At 40.9% G+C, this 21,084-nt stretch overlaps 2 protein-coding genes across 6 annotated transcripts in view; one reads left to right on the top strand and one right to left on the bottom strand.

Annotated features, from left to right (window-relative positions):
- LOC121923988 (butyrophilin subfamily 3 member A3-like) overlaps positions 1-7,277 on the top strand; it is a 22,048-nt gene extending 14,771 nt beyond the window's left edge. For all 5 annotated transcript variants that reach the window (XM_042455001.1, XM_042455004.1, XM_042455003.1 and 2 more), the window contains one exon: positions 402-7,277. In XM_042455001.1, the coding sequence (XP_042310935.1) occupies positions 402-925 (524 nt within the window). In that variant the 3' untranslated portion in view covers positions 926-7,277. The remainder of the gene's footprint in view (positions 1-401) is intronic.
- On the bottom strand, positions 4,720-21,084 carry LOC121923991 (E3 ubiquitin-protein ligase TRIM39-like). The gene is given in 8 exon segments (XM_042455007.1): positions 4,720-5,661; positions 7,199-7,228; positions 10,463-10,566; positions 12,168-12,190; positions 13,881-14,078; positions 15,772-15,867; positions 20,595-20,837; positions 20,839-21,084. Coding segments are annotated over 8 exon segments (1,371 nt in total). The 5' UTR covers positions 21,004-21,084; the 3' UTR covers positions 4,720-5,149.

Raw genomic sequence — 21,084 nt, 5'->3', positions numbered from 1 at the left:
TGAGGGCCATCCTGCTCATTCTGCCAAATGGATCTCTGGACATTTGACCAAAGTCCTGCTCTGGTGGTATCAGTTTCTTGTTCAGTTGTACAGTTCAGGCCAGGAAGAAAAAGTGAGGCTTTACAGTTCATGTCCAAACATGAATTCAAAAGGTCCAGGGCCTTTTGGTGTGCACTCCCTAAAATGAGGACCAATATTAATTTTCTAAACAGTACTAATGGAAGAGAATCTAGCCTTTTGTTTTCTTCTCACTGTTGGGAAATTCTCCATCTTGTCTGTCGGTAGGGACAGAAGCTGTAGCACCATATGAATAACACCTCCATTTTCTTCCTAGCTTATTTTCCCCCTCACTCATCTTACCATCTCTCTCTCTCCTTTCCCATCCCTATTCCATCATGCAGCCAACGTAACACTGGATCCAGACACAGCAAACCATGACTTGATTCTGTCTGCAGACCAGAAGAACGTCATACAAGGCTTCATGTGGAACAGTCTCCCTGACAATCCTCAAAGATTTGACACGGAGCGCTGCGTGTTGGGAAAGGAGGGGTTTTGCTCGGGGAGGCATTACTGGGAAGTGGAAGTGGGCGAAGATGGGTACTGGGCCGTGGGTGTGGCTCGGTACTCTGTAAAGAGGAAAGGGAGGCTCAGCCTTGATCCTGATGAAGGAATCTGGGCTGTGGAAAAGTACTGGGTCCAAACTGTCCAGTACCAAGCTCTTACCATCCCACAGACTCCTCTGCCTCTACGAAAGAGACCCCGGAAACTTGGGATTTATTTGGACTATGAGTTGGAACAGGTGGCTTTTCATGATGTCAACCACAAGATGCACATCTTCACATTCTCCTCAGCAGATTTCAATGAGGAGAAGATTTTCCCTTTCCTGCATGTGGGGGTAGGATGCTGGCTTAGACTGCGCCCTTGATATCTTCCTTGTGATGGGGTCACCCACTACCCATTTAACACAGCAGGCCCTAACATTAGGCAGGGTGAGGCAACTGCTCTACTGGTTTGGGATGTTATAGATAGATCAAAAATGGAAACTTCAAATAATTTGTGATTTTATTTTTACTTCCAGAGCTGCCAAGATGGCCAACATTAGATGCTACATTAGTGTATGTGTTTTGGGTAGTGCTTGCTACTTTGCCCCAAGCAGCTGAGTGTTGGGCTTGCCTTGAAGTACATTCAGTGAAAAACTGGGTATTGGAGAGGGGTTTATTTTAACAGTAGATGGAGCAAATAGATGGAGCCAATCCTACATCTTACCTCCCTGTAGCTGGCAAACTGCTTTGGGCAGCTTTGTTCTTTCATAGGGCCTTATCACACAGGGAAAATCAGGGGGAAATTAGGGGGTTAAACAGCGATTATCTCATGCAAAACATGATATTGCAATTAAGATTTTCACACACATCACAATGAAACTGACAATAAACATTCAACAATCAGGCAATAAACAGCAGCAAATCATTTTTGGGATTTCCCTGTGAATGATTTATTGCTATTTATTGTCCGTTTATTTTCTGTTTAATAGCAATGTCGTGTGAAAATCTTAACTTCGATATCGCATTTTGCATGGGATAATCACTGTTTAAACCCCCAATTTTGCCCCGGTGATAAGGTTCATAGTCCCAATCCTGGAATGTATCAGTACTAAACAATTATAGCAGTTTAATAGTCATGGTTCTATCCTATGGACTCCTGGGAATGTGAAGATGTACTTAGAACACTCTAATGCCTTCCCTGATTGACAGCACTAAAAGTATCTAAATAACAAGACTATGACAATGAAAGTGGCATATAACTGGGTGGTATAGATACATTTTTGGTTGGTTGTGATGAACCAGGGGAAAATTTGTAGAGCAGAAGCACAGAGGTCAAGCAATAATATATCATAATAATACTAGGAAGAGAAAAGGGAGCATGATGATTCAGTACAGCCAGTATTATTTGAATGTTGGACTTTGGGAGGTCATGGAAACTCATTTGGTAACCTTTGGCAAGTTGCACTCTCCCAGCCTCAGAGGAAGGCAGCAAAAAAAAAAAAAAAAAAATGCTATGATGAGCTTGCTGAAAGTTGGTGATGACTTGAAGGCACATAACAACAATGAAGATTCAGGCCTTGTTCCTGTTCTTATTACTGTTGAAGTCACTATCTTACACATACCTTACATAAAGAGAGAGCTTTATTTGGGGTGGATGATGAGAAGGAAACACATGCCTATCACTGTGGGAATCACTGTGTTTATAAGCACTAAAACTTTTTTGTGCATTTAAGGCAAGGCAATGCACATCCTACTTGTGTGCTTCTCCACTGGTATCTTTTGTGAACCATTGTAGTTCGGGCCAAAGTAGTAGACTCTGCAATCCAGGGTTCTATTCCCAGTTCAGCCATGAAGCCCACTGGGTGATCTTGGGCAAATCACACTTTCTCAGACTTAGGGAAAGGCAATGGCAAACCTCCTCTGGACAAATCTTGCCAATAAAACCCCAGGATAGGTTCACCTTAGGGTTGCTATAAGTCAGAAACAACTTGAAGGTACCCAACAAAAGCGAAGTATAGTGTTAGCACACTGGAAATGTGAAGTCATTCTCAAAGGAAGGGGTATGTTTTCTCATGGAAGCTTCACATGCCATGAAATACTGTAATAGATAAAGGGGTCTGATTTTGGGCCACATGGCACTTGGGTATTCTTATATTACAGCAGCACAGCTCTCTGTGTTTCTAAGCTTGTTCACATGGTAGATACTGGGAAGGGAATTAGAGAATAAACGCAGGGATTGAATGAGGAAGCAGTGATGCAAGTGTAAAACCAAGAGCTTTCTCCCCCCCCCCCCCTTTTGCAATATCCTTTTCTGGTTTTCTGCTGATATTGCAAAACTGTGATCCCATGTCACACATGTGACAGTTGGGAAACTGAGGGTTTCAACCTCACAGTCATAGCATTATATACCATTTTAACCACCATGGCAATATCCTGTGGGTTCCTGGGATCTGCATTTTAGGAATTTGGAATTTTCCACTGGAGAGCTCTAGTGCTTCAGTAAACTACAAATCTCGGAATTCCATAGCCATGGCAGTTGTGGAATATGAGGGTTTAGACTAGGGGTGAAGGACATATGGCCTTCCATCTTACGTTAGACTGCACTTGCCACTATTGGCTATGCAGGTAAGGCTAATGGGAGCTGCAGTCTAATGCCATCTGGAAGGCTATGGTTCCCATCTCAGCCTCAAACAAAATGTGATGCTCTCTCATTCTCTTAGCCCTTCACTTGTGATAGTGGGTATAATACTGGCTTGTGTTTTGAGACTGGGAGAAAAATCTACATTTTAGTCCCAACTGTTGAAGACCATGATATTGTCATTAATGACTGAACAACTAACTAGTGCAGATTTTTTGTTAACTCATAATCTCTGTAACATCTTAGTAATAAACAACCAACCTTGAGTTTATGAACTTTGTGATGATTTGCCACTTGCTTTTAAATTTGTCCTCTGTTTCAATTTGTCTGTAGTTCTATTTATGGATCCTCAGTTCTACCCACTCAACAGCCGGGAGCTTTAGTATGTCCCACAATTACAAGTTTCCCCTCCATGGCTGGAAAAATGAACATTGTTCCTTACCTGTGAGATGGGGAGATTCCACCCCACTTGGAGCCGAGTTGCATTCTTGGAACTGGTGACAGGAGGCAAAGAGGTTCCTTGTAGGATTTTCTTTCTCTTTCCTTTGCTTATTTCTTCTTCTGTGCAATTGTTGCTATCTTCTTTTTGACTGTTACACGGACTGAACTGTTTGTGGGCTTCTGCTCATACTGGCTGCTACTATGAACGTTGTCCTACCTATCAGAGCATATGAGGAGGAACAATACAATAGAGCCAGCATGGCATAGTAGTTTGAGCATAGAGCTACAACTCTGGAGACCAGGCCATAAAAACCACTGGGTGACCTTAGCCAAGTCACACTCTCTCAGTCTCTGGGAAAGGCAAGAAAACCCCATGATAGGTTTGCCTTAGGGTCCCCATAAGTTGGCTTGAAGGGACACAACTACCACACTATGGGAGGTTTCCCCATCCACTGCTGTTTCAGCAGCAACTGAGAATGGACTGCATACATAATTACTTATCACACTGCTCTCCAGCATCTCAGAAATGACAGTTGGGTGGAAATGGCTTCAAAAACAGGGTTTTGGAGGGAACCACTGATAGACGTAGCTATGTCTTCCAGCGTGGGATCTCAGCATAATTGCCCAGTTTAAATGGTATTTGAAGAAGCAATGAAGGTGTTGTCAAAAGTATAAGGCCTTGAAGATTTTTACATACCATTTGTATGGCTCTAAAAACTGCATCATTTTCTGTGCTGAAAAGAGTGTTGTCAGATCACACACCAACTTGTCCTTTCAGTTGTGCTAATTCACCAAAGCTCTGTTTGGAAAAAAATGTTCCGGTCCAATTTCTTTTCTTCCCTAATTCTTCCCTTCAAGTTGCCTGTTGACTTATGGTGACCCCATGAATTTCATAGTATATTCTTATATAAAGAATACTCAAACAGTCAGTTTTGACAATTACTTCTGAAGTACAGCCTACAGCACCTGGTATTCATTGGAAGTCTCCCATCCAAGTACTAACCAAGTCTGACCTTGCTTAGTGTCCAAGATCAGATGGGATCTGGTGCCTTTAGGGTATTTAGGAGTTAAAGGCACAATAAAGAACACAGTCATGAATCCATTTTTATTTCATTTAATCTCCTTTGACTTTTAGTTAATACAGAACTTGTTACATTTGTTCGATTGCTTTGCCAGTTTTTGCTTGCACTTGATTGGTTTATTTCTAGCTATGGTTCCTTTTTCTATGATTTATTGGATGCATATTTCACTTTTCCCCAGAGAAACCTCATTACTTTCACAATACAAGAGTTTTCTTGCAGTAAAACCTACTCAACACTACTCTGCTATATTTGATTAAAAAATCAGTGCAGGGAGCTCAATGCACCTTGCTCTTATGTTGAAGGGAAAAACAGAGATATCATAATGGAGTGGAAGTGCCAGCCTGCGAAGGTATCTTAAGACAGAATGAATAGGTGTGTCCTGTTCAGAACTTCCAGCTGGGCATAGCTGGGTATCCAGCACAACAAACGCAATCCACATTTTACATTTAACATAGGCGTAGAGAAGACGATGGCTTAAAAATCCGGAAAAAAGGGAAGACTTCGTCCCCTTGAAAATCAATTGACTGGAAAATAAAGAGACGGGTCATATCTTCATCATAAAAATCCACTGTTCCATCATCATAGTTCAGATACACCCGGATCTCTACTGGATAATAGTTTAGATCCAGAAGGGTAGGTGGTGATGTAAGACCTTTGTACTGATCATTATAACGTGCCAGAGCCCAGATTCCCGAATCTGGTTCAATATCAAGTTTCTCCTCCCTGTCCACAGATCCTTGGGCTACACCTACTGCCCAGTATCCTTCACTCTCTACATCCACTATCCAATAATGTTTTCCTGAGGTGAAGCCCTTCCTTCCAAGCACACAGCGAGTACCCTCAAATCTTTTGGAACTGTAGGGCAGATCCTGACGGCTTTTTGCCCAATGTACACTTTTCAGATCTTGAGACACGATGTACCGATGATGGGCTGTTTCTGGATCCAGCATCACGTTTTCTGAAAGTGAATCAACATGGTGATGAATAAAACTTGCAGTAGCCCCTGTACTCAACACACCAATTTTTTTGTGTTGACTGTTTTGGTTTTATCTGTGCCCGTAAGAGCCAGCTTCCATTGCCTGTGCCATGTACCAAGATGTAGGATGATAAGGACCACATGCCTGATGAACCCAACAGTGTATCATTCTGCATAGACTCAGAGTCTATCTGCATGCTAATCTGGATTCTTCCTTGAGAATCAACTGTGTAATGCTGATGAGAAAAGAGCTACTCCAATAAGTAACCCAGGGGAACAACATGCAATATGTCATATCATCAAGAACATTTTAGGGCATGTCTATGCAGTTATGTAACTATTTGCATCCTTTCACATGTGCACAGACCTATGATGTGGGATAGTGTAGGAGTGGGAATCAGGCAGTTTACTGACTCCATGAGATTCCAAAACTCTTTTGCATCTCTTCCCAAAATCTATCCAGCCCCAACATCTATAATTTATATCTAAAGATATAGTGCTGAAAAACTCCTAAGCTTATCGCACTATACTCTCAAAGCATTGCTATTCCACTTTTACTGCTCTGGCTGCCTCCTGCTGCATTTTGAGTTTGTAGTTCAGTGAGGCCTAAGAGCTCGCTAGCTGAGAATTCTAAATGCCCCTCCTTAATCTGCAAATCCCAAAATGAAACAGAAGGCAGCCAGAGCAGTTAAAGTGGAATAGCAACATTTTAAGAGTGTAGAGCGATAATCTCCTAATTAGAATCATGCCTCTAAGTGTCATGATTCTCCTCCAAAAGCACAGATACCTTACATTTTCTTTTAAGTAAATGCCTCTTTAAAATGAAAAAATAAATCCTGGTCATTTAGTTTGCATTAGGAAGAGCTGGTATGGATCCTGAAGGATCTGGGCCCATGGAAAAAGGATCCATGATCCTTGAAAGTTTTCACTCCTGTAATACATGATTTTCCATCAAATGACCTTCAAAACTTCATTATTATACCATAAAGAGATGCCCCAAAGAGAATTATTCCAGGGATTGATCCTATGAATTTGGCCCCAAAATGTAAGCCTTTGACTTAAATTCTGAACAGAGAAGATGCATGAGGTCCTTAGTGTGGCTGTTGTCAATAGAGGGTCTTGGAGGTCTCTTATTTTTAGAGTTGCCATAGATTAAAGCTGACTTGACAAGTAATTAACAGCAACAACAACATAAGATCCATTGTTGGCTCTCCCAACATTTCAGTTTTTATTTAAAAACAGGTGAGGATTGGGATGCTGACAGTGGGCAGTTTGAGAAGAGTTGTACCATTTCTTCCAGTTCAAATTTCTCTGGAACCTTCTTAGCAACTTGAGGGGGGGATTCTGATTAGGAAAATTATGCAAGGACTAAACTCTCACTGCACTCCAGTCCAGCTTTGGTCCCTTGGTATGTTTTAACCAAAATTAGGAACATCAGGAGAGCAAATCATGGACTCCCACCTCCCTCCCCACATCTCATTTGGTCTAGCTCTAAGCTCTCTCTAAGATAGAAGCTTACCTTTTATCCATGTTGGCTTTGATGGTTTCTCTATAAAAAGTAAAAAGGAGAAGACAAAGTAAAAAAATCTGATTATAGAGAGGCCTGTCTTCCTAGGTCATTATTTCTAGTTGCACAAAACTGTAATCCATGTCTTGCTCATCATGAAAACTATCCTGTTCAGAGATGTTGGTTGTTATATTTTCTACTGAGAACTTCCCACACCACAGATACATGTATGCTCATCTCTAGTTGTGTGGAATGTTGCATTGTAATCAAATAGCCTGGAGATGAGAAGACAGAGGGGTGACACAACTGCATTCTTTAAATATCTCAAGGGCTATGGCAGGGAGGAAGGGGCAGGTCTGTTCTTTGCTGCCCCAGAGGGTAGGACAAGTCTGATGGTTTTAAGCTACAGGATGGTAGATTTTGTTAAGACTGTTAGAAGGAACTTCTTGACAGTAAGAGTGGTTTGGCATTGGAACAAATTACCTAGAGAGGTGGTGGGGGTCTCTTTATCTAGACATCTTCAAAAAGAGATTAGACAGTTACTTGCTGGGGATGCTCTGGATTTCCTACATTGAGCAGGTTGGTGCTAGCTGGATTCAATGGCGTATAGAACCCCTTTAAACTAAGATTCTTTATTAAAATAGACTAAGTACAGAATACAGTTGGACCTCTGTATGCGCAGGGATCTGTTCCAGCCCCCCCCCCCCCCGATACAAAAAAGTGGGACCTTAAGTCCCATTCTTCCTAATGGTGGCTAATACAGCCATGTACACAAGCAGCCATTGGGGACAATGGGGCTTGCCATCTGTAGCTGCTGTTTAGTTGGATAATTTTCACAGTTAAGATGTTAGAGAAAGAAGGGGGGAAAGAATCTTGGGCAAAGATAAAGAAGCTGCTTGAATAGCAGCTAAAATTCAGTACTTTTTCTAATGTCAACTAGCAGCTTTTAAAAAACAAGTTATACGTTTTTACATTTCTTCCAAAAACGTTAGGACAATACATGTGCTGAGGTTTTGGAAACTTTGGCCCCATACAGACAGGCCAAAATAAAGCTGCTTCGGGTCACTTCGGAGGAATGCTGTTTAAATGATGCATGCATCCTAAGAGTTCAGAAGCTGTGCCAAAGCTGCGCTCCAGTTGTTACCACTGGATCATGGCTTTGATGCAGCTTTCAGACTCTTAGGACGCATGCATCATTTAAACAGCTTACCTCCAAAGTGACCCAAAGCAGCTTTATTTTGGCTTGTCTGTATGGGGTCATTGATATAAGCTTAGTTATATAAAATTGGTTAGTTGGGTTATGAATAAGATGAGCTGTAGCCATATTTGGAGAAACAGTATGAGAGTTGTAGTCCATCCATGCTCATCAGGAAAGTCTTAGTCTGGGGAAAGCTCAATTGTGCAGAGATTTAAGTGCACCATGGAAATGAAACTGACAAACTGCAACAAGTTCACCACAAGAGTAAAAATCAGATTTCATTACTTGTGGATTACACTACCCATGGATTAACAACTGATACTATGGCCCCAATCTGGTGCTTTTACAGATTCCTTAGTCCCACACCAACAAGGATAATGAATGAACTATTGCTTCTAAACCTGGAGACCAACAGGCTGGAAAAGGCAAATTTTGGCTAGAATCCTATAAACATTCCTGGCCCAATCCCACCCCACCCCGACAGAAACATAGTTAATCTGTGCTCTAGTCACTGGCAGAATGGACCTCCTTCTACCTGGACAGCTGATACTAGTAAGTAAGTGGTGGAGAGAGAATTGTAATTATGGCATTAGTGTCAGAATCACGACTAAGTAACAATCATGAATATGAAACAGTTAAGGATGAGTAAATATAGATAACTGTATTGTATTGAATTGATGATTGTTACTTAGATGACTGTGATGTTATTGCCACAATCCTTAACTCTACCTGCACCAACCTACTTTACTAGGCATCAGTTGTATGGGGAGGAGGAGGTCCATTCTAGCAGTGACTACTGGAGCACAGGTGAATGACATTTCCATTAGGTTTGGTGGGGTCTGGCTAGGAGATGATACTTAGGGGCTGGACAGATGGGGGAAAGGGGTGGACAGAGGCCACTCATTTATTCCCTGCATTGTTGCTGTGGTGACCGCACTTCGCAATAATGAAGTGCTCAGAAAAAGGAGCTACAAAATGTGGCCCTTTTTTCTGCTGCTGCCAAGGCGCCATTAACATCTCGGAGTGGCGTAGTGACGTCTATTGTGCACCGCATCATTTGGATGTGGCGCACAACATACATCATTGGTGCACATGCCATCTGAAGGTGCACACACCAAAATAGCGCCAGGAGAGCTCGGTAGGGCTCAGGAGCGTGGGGACACTCCGCTCTTGCGAGCCCTTAAATCGGCCCCAGGACGGTGCTTTTTGCCAGTCTATATCGGGCCTTAGTTAAGTGGGCCCTTGATATTCACTGAGGTTTTGGTCCCAAGATCTGTGGATGCTCAAGTTTCTTTATATTCAATGGTGCAGTGAAATGGTGTCGCTTATATAAAACAGCGAAATCAAGGCTTGTTTTTTTGAATTTTTGTGTGAATATTTTCAAACCATGGTTGGTTGAATCTGTAGATTCAGAGCACTGACTGTATACTTAACTAAGAGCTGAAACAGACGGTCAGATGAGGATTGCTTCTGGCCACTCCAGGGATATGGCATTTACACCACACATGCCCTCGGAGCATCCAGAAAGCCACCCTGGGACTGTGTCAGGGCCACCTAAGGCGGCCGAAAACTGGCCCCAGAAAGAGCAGATTTTTTCCATTCCTTTTGGGACTGTGCCAGGAGGTGCCCTTGAGGCTGTGGTATGTGTTTGCTGTGGTCCTGGCGATGGGGCTCAGACCAGCTTCTGGTTGCTCCTTCCAGCCTGTCTGCCTCACTCCTCAGTGTACTTAAATAAGTAGCTGATGTAAACCCACTAAGTGACCTTGGGCAAGCCACACTCTCTCGGTTTCAGAGGATGGCAATGGTGAAACCCCTCTGAAGAAACATGCCAAGAAAAACCTATGATAGGTTCACCTTAAGGTCACTATAAGTTGGAAATGGCTTTAATATACAGAACAACAACCAACAGGATTCTGGCCTTAATTCTTAAAAGGCAAATACTGAACTGTAGTTTGTAAACACATGACTTTATGCATAACTTCACAAGGGGAAGCTCTTCTCTTTCTTCCTAGAAAAATAAAAATAAAAGCAAATTGACGTTATAATTGTTATCATTAAAGTTAAAAGAAATTTATTACCTGGAAATTGAGCCAACTTGGTGTGAACCAGCTTCATTTGTTCGGTGACGAATCTAATTATCTCATTCAGATTGGGTCTGGGTTTTTCTATTTCTTTCTCACATCTAGACACAGTATATACATAATTTAATGTGAACTATTACTCTGTAGTGTTCCCCCAGATAAACAACCTCGACTCCTCTTCTGCCAAAAGATTTTCAACAGTTTAGATTATTACATGATTATTCCAGCTTCCAAACAAGGCGGTCCTGTTGGTGTACATGGGCCTACCTCTTTCTTTTATGTTCACAAACATCAACACTTCGGTACTGAGTGACCAATTTTGCACCAATGAATTAGAATTATCATTTGGACTATGTGTGGATGACTGTGGAGTCAGTGCACATATCTCCCTGATGCCCCTTGTAGGCCACACCTGTTCAAGAATGCACATCCTTATCCCAAGCCAAATGATGTTTGGAAGCGACATTACATCAGTGGCACCTATCATATGACCGTCACTGGGTGCTCTGATTGTTCTGATCTCAGAAGTGAACATGCTGGGCGGCTCAGCAGGACTCCAGTGCAGACACCTGCCACAGTATAGGAATGAAGACCCAGATAACAGGGGGAGATTGGGGCAGCTGAGGGCTAGGATACTCCGGGATGCCCCCAAAATACCCTCCAGTGCAGATAATGCCACTGGAATGATGTGAGTAAGGATGAGGGTGAGAAGGCGTATTCATGTACATGTTCAAATGTTTGTGAGAATCCTTGCATCAGTGCCCATTCCTGAGTTGAACTTAGATACAAGAATCCTCTTAATTCCACAGTACAGATATAAAGAGTACAGTGTAAAGGTGTAGATGGGTACAATGAACATGTGTATGTTTGTGTGGATCAATGAAGAGTCAGGCAGGATTATGGTTCAGGAGTAAGAAAGAGAGGGAAGGAGGGTCTGATTGCTGAGGGAACACTGTTACATAGTGAATATGTTGGAGTTTATCACACAGGAGAAACTTCTCTTAATTTCGAATGAAAAGAAAGTGGGGCCAGAACGTATTCACGTGAATTCGCTAATTCAGAGAATTTACGTGAATTCGAATTGCATTCAAACTGACTTCCCATTGCCCGAAAATAGCTTGCCACTGCCCGAAATTGCATGTGATCGCCTCTCACGCAATAACGTTAAACCCCATGATTGCGTTCGGATTGCCATTGGATTATACTTCCAATTTCCCTTTTCTGATAAACTCCGTTGTGTGTTAGACAGTAAGGACTGTAATAATATACATTTAACATTCAAAATTGTGATAAATAAAATTATATTATTCAACTGAGCTATAACAATTATGTGCTCATGACCACCAGTATAACAGCAAGTAGCAAACATCAACGTAAGCATTCATGAAACCTTCCAAACCATGCAACACCCAGCACTTCTCACCATTCTCTATGCTGTGCAAGATCATTGGGAACTGAAGTCCAACATCATCTGGATGGCCCGCGATTCCATAGCTTAAGGGACCAGCCTTATGTGCACAGACAGAAGGGGTCATGGACACAATGGGAATCCTGGTGGCAACAATACCTCCAGGAGTAGTGTGAGACAGCATTTGAGTTTGTCGTTCTGAGGGGCAAAGGAATTCTTAGAATGGGGATACAAAGTAAGATAAAAATAGGCTGTGGTTAGCAGTGTGATCATCTGTGTGATCATCACCCTTACCTGCTCAGTAAATCACCAATGTCCTGAAGGAAGAAAAGAGAAAAATATCAATCAGTGCTGCATCTGCAATACAGTGGTACAATTAAGCACTTTTGGAATCTAGATACTGGTTGCTGTCCTATCATAGAATCCTAGAGTTTGAAGAGATCGCAAGGGCAATCCAGTCCAACCCCCTGCCATGCAGGAACTCTCAATCAAAGCATCCCCGACAAATGGCCATCTAGCCTCTGCTTAAAGACCTCCAAAGAATGAGACCTTACTACACTCCGAGGGAGTGTGTTCCACTGTCGAACAGCCCTTACTGTTAGGAAGTTCCTCCTAATGTCGAAGTGGAATGTCGTTTCCTGTAGCTTGCATCCATTGCTCCGGGTCCTAGTCTCTGGAGCAGAAGAAAACAAGCTAGCCCCCTCCTCAATGTGACATCCCTTCAAATATTTAAACAGGGCTAAATACTTGAAGGGATGTCACATTGAGGAGGGAGATAGCTTGTTTTCTTCTGCTCCAGAGACTAGGACCCGGAGCAATGGATGCAAGCTACAGGAAAAGACATTCCACTTCAATATACAATAACTTTCCTGGGAATAATCCTCGTTCCAGTTAGCACATAAACCTCATTCCAGCTAGCACAGCTTACCTTTGAGTATACATACAGACTGAAATGGGCTGCTCATAATCTTACCAGGAAGTCTTTTTTAGAGAGTAGTATATATGACTTTTTAATATTTTATTTTATACTTTAAATATACTTTTTTCATCAGCAAGCAATTACTTTTTTATTTAAACATGCCTTCAGATTTTAACTCCTTGTGGCAGAAGGGTCTTTTAATAGGGTTTGCTGTAGGATTCTTTACTATGGCCTGTTACAGACTGCCAAAATAAAGCTGCTTCAGGTCTCTTTGGAGGTATGCTGTTTAAATGATGCATGCATCCTAAGAATCCGGAAGCTGCACACTGGTGCTTAGGAATGGAGTGTGGCTTTGGCGCGACCTCTGGACTCTTAGGACCCATGCATCATTTAAATAGCATACCTCCAAAGAGACCCGAAGCAGCTTTATTTTGGCAGTCTGTAACAGGATTATGTTTTAAATGTATTTTAGCTGTTTTAAATTAATTTTTAATCTTATTTATTTATTTAATTTTTTCTTAGCTGTATTTTGTTTTAACCTATATACTAAGTCACTCTGGATCTCACTGGGAGAAAGTGGGATATAAATTAAAGAAAGCAAATGTGACACACATAAAAATATCTAGCAATTTAACTCCTCCTCCTCCCATTCCTTCATTATCTTCATCACATATAATGGCTACACTGCCTTTATATCGTAGTGAAAATGTGGTCACCAAAATGAGTGCCCTTGTTGATTCAAAAACAAGGACTTTGAACAAATATAGATTTCTGCATTTTAAACTCATTTAACTCATCATGGCATTCCAGTGCCTACATTTTCTTTTAGTCATCGCTGTAGCATGCAATGTGTTGTCACCGTGAGGGTTAGAAGCTTGCTAGGAGGCAGAAAGCAGAAAACCTGGCCACCTATTTAAAGTCAGAATAATTTTCTTTTCTGTGTTAAATGATACACAGAACACACACATTCTCAACAATCCTGAAATCTAGTAATGGCTAGAGAAAGGCCCAGTTACTTGCATTTGTTGGTTTTCCCTCTCCTTCCTTTGCAACATGAAGGATCTGGGGCACATCCAGCAAAGTCTCACCTGCAAGAATGCGAAGGATGTCTGCCCACACTTGTCTTCTATCTCACCAATCAACTTGGTCAGGCAGGGACCACGCTCCGCAAAGTCAACAATCTGATCCATTTTGGTTTCGCATGTGTCTAGCAGGGGCACCAAAGTCTTGGCTTCTTGCTTTGGAAATCTGAATGCAATGCGCTGCCAGGCATATCCCACATCTCTCTGCAAAAAGTAGGCATCAAAAGAGAAGAAAGAGACTTGAAGGCCAGTGTGATGGGACAACCATTGTAGGATGCCAAGTTCATGCCCTGTGCATTAGCTGCTTGCAGTAAAAATGTGATAGATCAGATATTAAAATGTTTTTACAAACTCCTGTATATTGGAACTTAAGAGTTAAAAGAATTGCACTTTGTAGTATAAATGTTTTGCAAAAAGCTCTCCAGACTTTGTGTCAGCAAGTTCTGTGTATAAGAAGAAAGATCTATGGTAAACAAAAGCCAAAGCCATGACACAGTCCAGCAGAGCCTGCTCTTTTAACTAAAGAGCAATAAGAATTCAAGAAGTGAATCTAAGTGACCCATCCAGGCAAAAACATCTACAATGTATGATAAACCTCCATTAGGATTGTGTTAGTTAACTGGACAAACTTACTGTTTTAGTTAGCTAATATACAAAAGAGATAACAGGCTTCATGTTTATTTTCCTTGTAACATACACTTCCTGAAATTCCAAAGCTTAAGAAATTCTAAAGGGGAATGTTGATGTTGTTTTGCCTGCTAGACAATAGTGTTGTTTACAACCGTAGGAAATTAGGTGACCAAAACAGAGAACACTTGAGGAATTCTAGTTAGAAACAGATGTACAGGTACAAAGCAATCCCTCAACAGATGGAAGTGAGGGTGGGAACCACACTTGTTTCACTTGAAATGCGCTCTGGCACATGTTCCCAGATTCATCTGTTCCACCATGACAGAAAGCATCATGTACATTAGTTTCAGTTAGGTTTTCAGCCATAAGGCAATGGCCGAAGTGTGACTCTGTGCCACTCCAGCAGACACTGCAACTGCCAAAAGGGCACTAAAGCATGGTACACTAAAGCACTGCACAGCAGTAGGCCCAAAACACAGGGAGCTGCCTTATACTGAGTCAGATTACTGTCCTAGGATCCAATATCAATCTTGACCGGCATCAAGGGCTGTCCAAGGTTTGGGGCAGGATACATTCTTAGCCCTATCTGGAGATCCCTGATAACACCTAATGATCCCTGATTCTTTGTTTGTAGTTGTTGTGTGCCTTGAAGTTGTTTCCGACTTATGGTGAAACTATTAAGGGGTTTTCTTGGATACATTTGTTCAGAAAATATTTGCCATTGTGTCCTCTGAAGTTGAGAGAGTGTAACTTGCCGAAGGTAATCCAGTGTTTCCATGGCTGAGCTGGGATTTGAACCCTGGTCTCCAGAGTAATAGTCTAATGCTCAAACCTCTACAGCACAAACCTACTTAGCTTCAAAATGAAATACTGGTAAGATTGATGTGTTCAGGGTGCCATGGCAGTACAATTGCAGGTTATGGACAAAGACAGCCACCATGACACTCAAGGACCATATCATTAAAACCACAAAAACGTACATACAAGAAACTACTTAAGACTACTGAGAGCTGATGTCCTTATAAATGCAAATCCCACTGCTGGATGTTATTACATGTTGTCAAAATCCATAAAGCCAAAGAATCAGGAGTGTCTCATTGATTCAGGGAAGGACATCACAAACACTGTTGAGTACAGGGGGATTCAAAACCAGACTGAAAAACTAAGTATTCAGATCCTTCCACTAAGTTTGAACTTAGCTGAACCAAATAAAAATTACCACTCAGCCCCAAACTGTATACAGGAATGGGAAAGCATTCCCCCTTACCTTCAGTTGCTGAATTTTTTTCTCATGACATGATTTTGCCTTCAGGGTTTTCTCTTTTATATCTGTCAGTATTTTCAGGAAATTTTCAATTTCATACTAAAAAGAAGAATGCCATTTAAAGCTTTCATACTCAATTCTAAACTTGTGAGCAAATGCAGATTTTCACATTTTTAATTCATTTCACTCATCTTTCCACTTTAATGGCCATCCTGGTAGTATGTAGTGCCTTGCCATCACAGGTTTAAAACATGCTACATTTAAAGCTGAAATCATTCCCTTTTACAGTTGGCCCTCTCTACCCACAGATTCCACATCCATGGATTCAACCATCCACAGCTTGAACGTATGCTTTAAAAAAACTCCCCAAAACAAACCTTGATTTTTGCCATTTTATATGAGCGACACGATTTTACTATCCAACTGTATACAATGAGCATCTATGGATTTTGGTATCTAATTCAAACTATAAAGAATAATACTGTAAAATAAAATTTCACTCTTCAAAATGAACCCAAACCTACAGTAAGATGGGGGAAAATGTTTATTTTTGTATACGACTACTTTATGTATATTTGAAAAGTTTGCTCCTACTTTTTCTAACTGCAAAAAGATGCACCTGAGGAAGGAGACTGAAGTCTAGGAAAGCTCATGCTGCCAACTTCTTTCTTTCAGTTAAGTCTCAAAGGTGCTACAAAATCTCTCTGCATACTGATCCTACAGACTGACATGGCTACGCTTTTGAATTCTGCAAAAAGATGGACAGATTCAACCAGGGAGGTTATGGGCATCAGTTTACAGGCTCTGGAGGACAAGGAGGTTCTTGGAGATACCTCATCCACAGGCAAGACCAACGCCAAGGCAATTAACAGTAGCAACAAATATATATGTATTTTTGTCATCCAAAACTCAAACCACTACACCACCCTGTAATAATTTTGCTTAATGGTTAAACCAGCCTTGGCCTGTTATGCATCGCCTCAGGAGGCTACTGAAAGGGAGTAACATGATGGTGATGACAATTATTATTATTATTTCTGTCACTTTGTTAATTTTAGCCCAGCTTTCTAATCTGTTATAACCATTTTGAATTTTGACCCTGTCCTCTGGGGTATTAGCCACTCCTCCTAATTTGGGGTCCTCCACAAAGATATTCCTTTTACTCTATCATTTAAGTCACTGATAAAGGTGATGACTTTATAAATATTATATTTATTTATATCTCACTTTCCCCCCAAAATTGGGACTCAAAGAGTCTTACAATTTCAAAGCACAGTACAATTAAAAACTTACAAGAGTGACCATTAATGTATAATGATGATGATGGTGATGATCATAATAATAATAATACTAGAAATATATGGCTGTGTTAGTCTGTAGAATCAGTATGTAGAGAGATCTTGTAGCAGCTTTGAGACTAACTGAAAGAAAGAAATTGGCAGCATGAGCTTTCGTAATAATAATAATAAAATTTCTTAACCACCTCTCCCCATGGACTGAGGCAGGGAACAACAACAATGAACAAACAAACAAGAAGCAATATGTGTGTGTGATGTTTGATTTTGTAAGGGAAAAAGGAGGATTTATTTTGGGCAACTAAATGAAGATGTTTGGCATTGTAACTGGAAAATAATGTTTGAGGCCTCATTCCCACTTACAAATAAATCAGTTTGCGATCCAAATTGATGGATCGATTCAATGACAGAGTGTGGTTCACACTGCATTTGTCCCGATTTGTCATGCCTAGCTTGGAGGACGGCTTGGAGGACTCAGAGGATGAGCTAGAGCCCCTGGGACCTGAACCTGTAATGGAGGAGCCAGAGCCCCTGGGGCTTGAACCTGTAATGGAGGAGCCAGAGGCTGGCCCTATTTCTGCTGGAGCAGAGTCTGTGGCCCCTCCAGAGGTTCAGCAGTAAAGTTTGCCTGGTGCCGAGGCTGTGGACATGGAGGAGGATCTGGGCAGTGTGCCTACCTTCAAGGAGCGTCGAACAGAAAGAGAGGGCCTTCGAAGATCTCAGAGGCTTTATCAGAAGCGTGTTGGTAATCAGACACAGCTGAAGGCCGGCTCCTTGCCTTCTTAAGCACCTGGAGCATGTGTGGTTCTTTGCCAGTGGATATCTGACTCTTTTAGAGGAAAGACTCTGGCCTGTTCCAGACTGCTAAAATAACGCTGCTTCGGGTCTCTTTGGAGGTATGCTGTTTAAATGATGCATGCATCCTAAGAATCCGGAAGCTGCACCAAAGCTGCCCTCCAGTGCTTAGGAATGGAGTGTGGCTTTGGCACGACCTCCGGACTCTTAGGACCCATGCATCATTTAAATAGCATACCTCCAAAGAGACCCGAAGCAGCTTTATTTTGGCAGTCTGTAACAGGCCTAAGTCTCTGGCTCCTTTGGCTTCTTGTCTTGACTACCCGGAAACCTTGACCTTGGACTGCTTTATCGACCTGCCTATCTGTTACCCTGAACCTCGGACCGTGTGACAATTCTCTTGGTAATCCCTTTTGGTAAAACTACTGCGAATCTCCAGGACTGTGTAGCTTACACTGACTTTGCTGTGCTGGGAGGGGGTTGTTTGTTTGAGAACTAGCTGCCTTATCAGCCCTTTGGCTGCTTTCCTGGACACGATTGCATTTTCTTGTTGTAACATAACCCACTTCTTGTTCATACTGGCCAATGATTTAATTCCAAAGGGACCCTCTTCAGTGGACGATCATCTGATCACATCGTTAAAAAATTGATTCTTATCCGCATCCGTTCACACTTGCGCTGAATCAATTTATTGTAAAAGACGTAACAAAAAGGAGCGTCAAAGAGAAGTGTGTTACATGGGTCTAGCACGTGGCCCCTGTCTTCAATCATTTCAGTGATTTGTCTCAAGTGTAAACAAGGGTCATTTAAACCACTCAAAACCAGTTTGCAAACACACACACACACACACACACACACACACAGACAGATCTTGTAACACCTTTGAGACTAACTGAAAGAAAGAAGTTGGCAGCATGAGCTTTCCTAGACTAAATTCTATTTCTTTTGGTGGTTCATATGGGAGTGTGTGTGTGTGTGTGTGTGTTAAAACATATGCATACACACACATATATATGTAATTACACATATAAAATGTAAAAAAATCAAGGTTTTCAAGGTGCGGATGCTTGAACCCGTGGATACAGAGGACTGACGGTAGTTAATAGCTTAGAACATTTTTGAGATAGGATGTGATTAATTTATTGGACTATAAAATCAAATGTTACAATCATAAATTCATATTAAAAAGCAAGCCATACAACAATTAGCGAACATAACAACAACAACAGATAAACAAATAAGAGAGTGAATGAAAAAAACTTTAAAAGTAAGAAAATAAAATAAAAACTTTTGTTTTTATTGTTGTCATAAAAAGGTTTATTTCCACAAATGATCCAAGCACAGGTAGCCAAACATTGCCAATCCAAAAATTAAAAACTTTTATTTTAAAAAATAAAAACAAAAACATTTATTTATTTATTGGTCACAAAAAAGCTTTATTTCTTCAAATGAAGCAGTACAGGTATTGATTGATTGATTAGATTTTCTCCCTGAAAGGGACCCAAGGCGGCTCACAAATAAAAAATTCCCCAACACTTTTTTAAAAAATAATCAAGCCATTAAAAATAACATCTAAAAACAGTATAAAAATTAAACCAAGCCTATGAAATAATTTAACTTTTGAATTTTGGAAAACAAAAGCAGGAGGAAATCAAGTACTTTTAGTAATAAGGTGATCACAATCTGATAAAGAAGTAATAAGATAGAAGGTAGGAAGAGTCATGCTAAAAAAATTACATGTTTTAATCCATGTAACATAGTGTCTTAGATATATCTAGTTTGTCTTTTGTTGGTGAAGGTTTATGTTGGTTGAATCATGCTGTATTGCTTGTCTTAAATGTTCAATTTAATTTTAAAAAGTATCTTTTTTTAGGTGATATATGACTCCAAGCAAGATAGCAGAAATAGGTAAAAATGGAAATAAAAATTGTTGGAAATGTAATGATAAAGTGGGGTTCTTATATCATATGGGGTGGCAGTGTAAAAAGGTCAAAGTAATTTTGGAAAACAATACACAATATTGTAAGTACACTCAAGAAAAAACATCCCATTGAGACTGGAACTTTTTTTGTTCAATATAACAATATTTATCAATATAATAGTTGATCATCTTGTACAAGATGAAATGAGTGTACTACTTTATACGATTACTGCTGCCCAAATGATATATGCAAGATACTGTACTGGAAATCAAATTTAATACCAACAATGGATGAACGGATAATAAAATTGAATGACTTAAGCCAGATTAGATACCTATTCAATGTAAGTAAACAAAAGGACAACCCAACAATATAATGGGAAAATGGAAAGGAGTAGGTAAACTGTGGGAAAACAAGACAAGATCATAATTATGGAAAGACTGAACCAACACAGTATGATTTATACATTTAGAGTAATTTAAGAGTCATTTGGAGTAAAGAAAGAAGAAGCAGCTGAAAGAAACTTTTTTTTTGTAACACTGATGTTGAAGAGTAATTGAATGATTTAAACTGAATTTGAAACATGATGGAAATTGTGTTAATTACATTCATGTTGAAATAAAAATGTAATTTAAAATAAAATAAGTGTCAAGTTACAGACATTAAAAGCACACTAAAATTATGATGCACTGCCAATCCTAAATCCTAAATTAAAAAAAATAAAAAACAAATACCCTGAAATAATAATAATAATAATAATAATAATAATAATAATAATAATAATAAAACTTTTCAATGTATTGGGTGGTCTTACTTGGTACTCCTGGGCTGCCTCCTCTATGGGGAGAGCAGAGTGTGTCTTGTGGGCCCTGGACTCCCTGCAGACCAGGCAGAGGAGGGCTTTGTCCTCCAGGCAGAAGAGCTTGGCCACTTCCTGGTGCTTCTTGCACATCCTCCTGGGGTCTGGGTTCGAATCCTGGAGGCTCCTCAGCTTGAGCTGGAGGAGTGCCTGCACCACATTCCCCAGCTCCCTGTTGGGCCTGAGGCTGCTGGGGGGGGAACCTGGTCCTGCACTGGGGGCAAAGGCACTGGCACTGAGTGATGCAGGCTCTGCAGAAGTTGTGCCCACAGCTGGTGATCATCACTGGGTCCTGAAAGGGATCCAGGCAGATGGAGCAAATGGCTTCCTCCAGGGGATCCATGCGTCCACCAGCAGCAGCCATGGGGCAAAGGAAGGAGCTTGCAAGGAAGGGAAGGGAAACAAAGCTGGAGTAGAACAAATGAAACAGAAAGCAGAAGGAAGG

Source organism: Sceloporus undulatus, chromosome 2, assembly GCF_019175285.1.
Source record: "Sceloporus undulatus isolate JIND9_A2432 ecotype Alabama chromosome 2, SceUnd_v1.1, whole genome shotgun sequence".
In the NCBI taxonomy this organism is placed as follows: Eukaryota; Metazoa; Chordata; class Lepidosauria; order Squamata; family Phrynosomatidae; genus Sceloporus; species Sceloporus undulatus.
Note: the sequence above shows the minus strand (reverse complement) of the source record. Positions and strands in the feature narration are given on the sequence as shown.